Below are 6,232 nucleotides of genomic sequence, written 5' to 3'. Positions count from 1 at the left end.
CCACATATTAACATTGTCAAGATTACGACCCTGACTGACCATCGGTCACTTTCAGCAGGCGAGGGTGAGAAATGACCAACAAAGAGAGCGACAGGACGAAAGAAAGTGAGATAGGGCGTAAAAAAGACGAGTAAAGGGGGAAAGGAGAGGGGAGGGGGAGGGGGTGCAATGGGTCAAAGTTGGTGGCGGTATGAGTGAAGGGTGAAAGACATGAAGGGTGAGACATACTTTAAAATTAAAATTCCGATGGCCTTGAATGCGGACAGCGAAGGAGAAGAAGAAGACGTTACTTCATTTTTCATGAATAAATCATCACTTTTCGACCACTCGTATGTCCAGAACGGCTTGACCGATTTTTAATTTTTTTTTTTTAAATTACTCGTGACGATGCCTCCTTCAAAATAGTTACGTCCGATTCAAAATTTTTTATATTTTATTAGTTACGCAATCTCCAAAAATGGACTTTGGTGGTACAGGATAAGAGACTTGTAGTGCCTCTTATCTCTTATTTTTGATTTTTGAACATGGCCGGAGCCACTACCGCGTCTTCTGATTAGTAATTCAAGATTGAATTATTTAAAGCAACGAAGATCCAGCTCCGACCGTAATAGGCAGTTACATTCTAGTATTAATTGAGTTTCTCAAATATACGGTCAAAAAATATAAATATATTGTTTAGATTACGTCGCCTGAAAGAAAGACGTTGTTTCCTTAGTATATTATTGCGAAGAATATTACTAAGGCCTCGGTAGTCTAACGGCTCAGGATGCTCGTACGGTTTACAAGAGATCCGGGTTCAAATCCCGGCCGAGGTAATATTTTTCGCAATAAATTTATTAATAGTTTTTATAGATTAACATCTTTATAATATATGATGCTTGATGGTAGCATCAAATTATTAAAATTGCTTGTCAATTTAATTCGCGATTACTAGAGTAGTTTTAATTGCGTTTATTTAGTCCGGAAAAACAATTCGGGGCGCAGTTTGAAAAAAGACTACTGTTCCATAGGATTCAGCACAATTTAATAATGAGTTATTCTTGCACTGTCTTTCCGTATTTATTGTTTGGTAACACAAGTAATTTCTTTATTACGCATTACATTGAACTGTTCGCATTAATATACCGCAAAATGTTACGACGAATATCGTTCGTATTATCACGACGCACTATATCACGACGAGTATCGTTCGTTTGCATAAAGTTCGATTCACTGATATCGACGACGCCTAGGAGCTAATGCCCTGAGTCGATCAATGAAGACGTTTAAGGGCTATTGCCCTAATATGTAAGTTTGGTACGGAACTCGCGACGACGCCTAGAGAGAATATCTCTTGAGTCGCGATCGGCTCGAATGACACGGCTACGTAGAGAGAAAATGAATTTTTGAACCGTATTCTACCACGATCGCGAGCTGATTACCCGACGGGTACCGGTGTAACAATCACGACGCGATGGTAGGGATCGCACCCCCATCCGAAAACAGATCCTAATTGGTCGTTCGCGGATCACCTCATAGGAAGCACGAACGCACGAGAAACCCCCTCGCGACAGTCCGGCGCCGTGAAACCCGCTTTTCTTTGTTGTTGCCGATGGCTAATACTTGTTAGTCTATAATTACATGTGTGCCTTGTGTCAAATGCCGCCGTACCAAATATACCGCGTATCGTCATGCATGACATACCAGCCTTGATACGCAACATACTCCACCCGTTGAGAGTGTAGCGATCAACGTATTAGGTAATTAAGACTAGTCTTTGTTTTTACGAATTAAATTGTGAAATCGCAATCGTGGAATATAGGTGACAATTATGCGCATCGTCATAAGCATGTCCACGACAACGCCTAGGGGCAACGGCCCTGAGTCGATGGACAATGCTTAATGACTATTGTCACCTTTGATAATGTATGATGATCTTACAATGTGCGTGTGTGTCACGCGATCATCGTTCTATGGGTACAGGACAAAGAGACCTTGTGGCTCTTTTCACTTCCCCGGTTGCAGTTTTGATGGTGGCAGCTCTAGTGATTCCGTCTTCGCCGGGATGTACTGCGACAATTCTGCCAAAAATCCATTGGTTGCACGCCAAGCCTTTGTCCTTTATAAGGACTATAGTCCCGATTTCGAGATTTGGTCCGTCCTTGATCCACTTATTGCGGATTTGGAGCTCATTGAGATATTCCAAACTCCAGCGTGTCCAAAAATGTTGACGGACCCTTGTAATGTGTTGCCAGGTAGATATGCGATTAACTGGAACAGAGGTCACATCGGACTCCGGCGGAGCGATTAAAGGTTTGCCAATCATGTAGTGAGCCGGGATTAGAACGAGCATGTCACTCGGATCGGACGAAAGGGAAGTGATGGGTCTGGAATTTAGAATGCCCTCGACTTCAATGATGAAGGTGTTCAATTCCTCGAAAGTAAATAATGAATCTCCTACTACTCGTTTAAGATGATGCTTGAAGAGCTTCACCATAGCTTCCCATATTCCACCAAAATGTGGAGCTCTTGGTGGTATAAAATGCCAGATGATGCGTTGTTCGCCAGCGAATCGGTCTACAACGTCTCTATGTGTTTGGGAATTAAACAAAGCACACAGTTCTTTCAATTCATTATTCGCGCCCACAAAATTTGTTCCGTTGTCGGAGTAAATGTGTGCGGGAAGCCCTTTTTTTTTTTTTTTTTTTTTTTTGATAACGGAGGGGAAATGCCTAACGCATACCCCGGGCCTCGGGGGAAGCCCTCGTCTTGAAACAAACCGACGCAATGCCGCTAAAAATCCTTCGGATGACAAGTCGCTCACAAGTTCAAAATGCGCAGCTTTAATCGACAAACATACAAACATGCAAACATATACTTTAATTCGGATTCGATTACGGTATTTTTTCTCTTTAATGTGAAAAGGCCCGCAGAAGTCGATGCCTGTGTGAGCGAATGGAATCGTCTCTCGTACGCGAGCCGGAGGAAGGTTTCCTATTTTATACTCAACGCTTTTAGCATCAAATCGGAAACAGCGCATGCACGATCGTACAATTTTTCGGATTTGGTTTCGACCGTCGAGTATCCAAAAACGACGACGCATGATATAAAGGGTGGTCTGAATACCGATGTGATGGTATTTCTCGTGTATTTCCCGAATAATGGAGTCGGTTAAACGATGTCGGCTCGGAAGTAAAATGGGATGTTTTTGCGAATAAGAGAGATTGGATGCTTGGAGGCGTCCTCCCACGCGAATCAAACCGCGATCATCAAGAAACGGGTTTAAATTAACAATTCTGCCCTTGGTTATCGACTTTTTGTTTTTCAACTCTCTGATCTCGTTGGAAAAACAGGCTGCTTGTAAGAGCCTTAAAATTCGAATTTCGGCTTCATCGATTTCTTTCGGGCATAATGACATGGAAATGTAATGTCCACCGGTCGGTCGAAAGCGAAGACATTAGGCTACTATTCGACACAATTTGCTGTAGGAAGAGAATTTATCAATTATATCGAAGTTATTACTAGTGGTTATCAAACAAACGTTTCGTTTTAATTCTTGTGTTTCTAAATCTGTCAAATAACATGTAGATTTTAATGAGATTCGTGATAAGGCGCCTCCGGCGATGACCCATCCGAGACGCGTTTTCTGCAAATATAAATCACGGCCCTCCCGCTATAGGTTAATCTGACCCACTGACAATAATGATAAAGTGGCCCCTGAACCGATTAGTAAATCAATGGATCGTGAAATGTGAAATTCCGGATCCGCCAGGTTGATATTTGACGGTATTTCTATTGCATTTCTTGGAAAGGATTCAGAGGGAATCGAGTCCGCGATGGATGGTATAACTAAACATGTCAGAGTCTTAGTAAAGTCGTCGCGAGTTGATTGTATTGTGATTTGCACTATGCCTTTGGAACTTGTATTTGTGTCGTTTATCGAAACGACTGGTGACGAATGATCCATCACCTTTACGTCTAAACGACGTAGAATCGCTTCCGCAATGAAGTTTGCAGAAGCACATGTGTCCAAGAGAGCACGGCATTTGATGAGATGTCCGCGATCCCGAATGTAAACTATCGCGCTTGTTAATAGCTGGGGTGCGTACGACACGGTAGCGAGACTTATTTGCTTGTCGCACGACGGATATTCTAGTCATGCAGATTTACTGCTTGTCGCTTCTGCGTTCGGTGTTTGAGACGAATTCGCGTTCATAGGCTTGTCGAAATGTAATAGCGTATTGTGCCGCTTCTGACGGATGGTACAATTTGAGAATTTACAAGGTGTGTCCCGATGGGATCGTAAACAGTTGTAGCAAACTCTTGCGCTTCTTACTACTTCGATACACTTGGGTATGGGTAATTGTCTAAATTTATTACATTGGTAAAGAGAATGCCGTTTGACCTTGCAAGCGACACAATTGCGAGACGCGACCGAAACGAATGCCTGGTTAGATGAAAGCATTCGCTTCTTCTTTTGTGAGGGCTCCCCTTTACCTTTCTCGGAATCTAATATTTTTGATTTTTCGCGTCTCGAGGCACAGACCGCCGACTTGTACAGGAATTCATACATTTGTTCTAGTTTCAGAAACTCGTCTCTCTCAAGAGTCGCCTCCCACTTATCTAATGCACTCCTCGGCAGCTTGGTCTCGAGAATATGAAGAACTATTTCAGGTCCGACGGAAACGCTTAACGTAGTTAATGATGCTAGATGTTGCTGAGTGTCATCCGCGAGTTTTGACAAACCACTAGTTGTCTCCTTGTCCAGCGGAGGTAAATTTAAGATCAAGGAAAGATGCCGCGAAATCAAAACCCGTTTTACTTCATACGACCGTTCCAGAATCTCCCATGCCTTTAAATAATTTATGCCGTCAACTTCGAAAATTTTTATTTTATTCGCGGCTTCTCCGATTAATGCAGCCTTTAAGTAATGAAGTTTGTCTATATCGGAAAGATCTGTTTGGGAACCGATCATACTACTAAACGTGTTCTTAAATGATAGCCACTTTTCGAACGTTCCGTCGAAAGTAGGCAGAGGAGCCTCGGGTAGTTTGATTCGTCGCCTCTTTGTGGATACAGTAGGCTCGTCAACGATACTCTGAGCTTCGCTGCTCGACGCACTAATACTCGATGTATTTACTGGATTCAACATGTTCTCGATTTTACCCGCTAGAGCATAGAAGCGCTCTTGTATGCTTGTAAATTCTTCTTCGTGTGCATCGTTCGGATCTAATATTACGAGCTCATCGTGATGCTCCTCGAACGTGTGATAGAGTTTGGTAAGACGCGCGATTCGTAATTTTATCGTGACATTGTCTAAACTACGTTTCTCGAGGGCATTCGTGAGATTCGTTGTTTGAGATTTCAACGATGTCCGCTTTTGCAGAAGAAATTTAATTCTGTCAGTCATGGTAAGGATTCGAATAGGATTGGAACGAATGACTTACTTGCTCGGCGAGTTGCCGATACGTCCTGGTTTAATCGCACTTGCTGGCACCGCGTGCTTCCACAGGCGGATGCGTAATACTGTAGATCTGCCACAATTATTGACCTGAGTTCCTGGAGATCCTTGAATGGCTGGCCGTGTTGATGACACTTGGAAGATAAGTTGTAGTCCATACCTCACAGGAGACACCATAAATGTTCCATAGGATTCAGCACAATTTAATAATGAGTTATTCTTGCACTGTCTTTCCGTATTTATTGTTTGGTAACACAAGTAATTTCTTTATTACGCATTACATTGAACTGTTCGCATTAATATACCGCAAAATGTTACGACGAATATCGTTCGTATTATCACGACGCACTATATCACGACGAGTATCGTTCGTTTGCATAAAGTTCGATTCACTGATATCGACGACGCCTAGACAGAATATCTCTTGAGTCGCGATCGGCTCGAATGACACGACTACGTAGAGAGAAAATGAATTTTTGAACCGTATTCTACCACGATCGCGAGCTGATTACCCGACGGGTACCTGTGTAACAATCACGACGCGATGGTGGGGATCACACCCCCATCCGAAAACAGATCCTAATTGGTCGTTCGCGGATCACCTCATAGGAAGCACGAACGCACGAGAAACCCCCTCGCGACAGTCCGGCGCCGTGAAACCCGCTTTTCTTTGTTGTTGCCGATGGCTAATACTTGTTAGTCTATAATTACATGTGTGCCTTGTGTCAAATGCCGCCGTACCAAATATACCGCGTATCGTCATGCATGACATACCAGCCTTGATACGCAACA

The 6,232-nt window shown here is 43.0% G+C and overlaps 2 protein-coding genes across 2 annotated transcripts; both read right to left on the bottom strand.

The window, feature by feature from the left end:
* Positions 1-1,942: 1,942 nt before the first annotated feature.
* On the bottom strand, positions 1,943-3,946 carry LOC108759105 (uncharacterized). Its single transcript, XM_018504395.1, has 2 exons — positions 3,678-3,946; positions 1,943-2,567 (listed from the first exon to the last, which is right to left on the bottom strand). Exons 1-2 carry the CDS (start codon positions 3,944-3,946, stop codon positions 1,943-1,945), a joined length of 894 nt encoding a protein of 297 aa, XP_018359897.1.
* Positions 3,947-4,135: 189 nt separating this feature from the next.
* On the bottom strand, positions 4,136-5,389 carry LOC108759104 (uncharacterized). Its single transcript, XM_018504394.1, has one exon. The coding sequence runs from the start codon at positions 5,387-5,389 to the stop codon at positions 4,136-4,138; it is 1,254 nt and encodes a 417-aa protein (XP_018359896.1).
* Between the last annotated feature and the right edge of the window lie 843 nt (positions 5,390-6,232).

This window comes from Trachymyrmex cornetzi, unplaced genomic scaffold, assembly GCF_001594075.2.
Source record: "Trachymyrmex cornetzi isolate Tcor2-1 unplaced genomic scaffold, Tcor1.1 scaffold168, whole genome shotgun sequence".
In the NCBI taxonomy this organism is placed as follows: domain Eukaryota; kingdom Metazoa; phylum Arthropoda; class Insecta; order Hymenoptera; family Formicidae; genus Trachymyrmex; species Trachymyrmex cornetzi.
The sequence above is the reverse complement of the archived record's forward strand: the minus strand, read 5'-3'. Positions and strand labels throughout refer to the sequence as shown.

Coding starts and splice junctions, on each gene's coding strand:
- LOC108759105 (XM_018504395.1), bottom strand. CDS start 3,946: ATGGATCATTCGTCACCAGTCGTTTCGATAAACGACACAAATACAAGT. Junction 2,568..3,677: donor GGGGCCACTTTATCATTATT/GTCAGTGGGTCA, acceptor CCAAACACATAG/AGACGTTGTAGACCGATTCG.
- LOC108759104 (XM_018504394.1), bottom strand. CDS start 5,389: ATGACTGACAGAATTAAATTTCTTCTGCAAAAGCGGACATCGTTGAAA.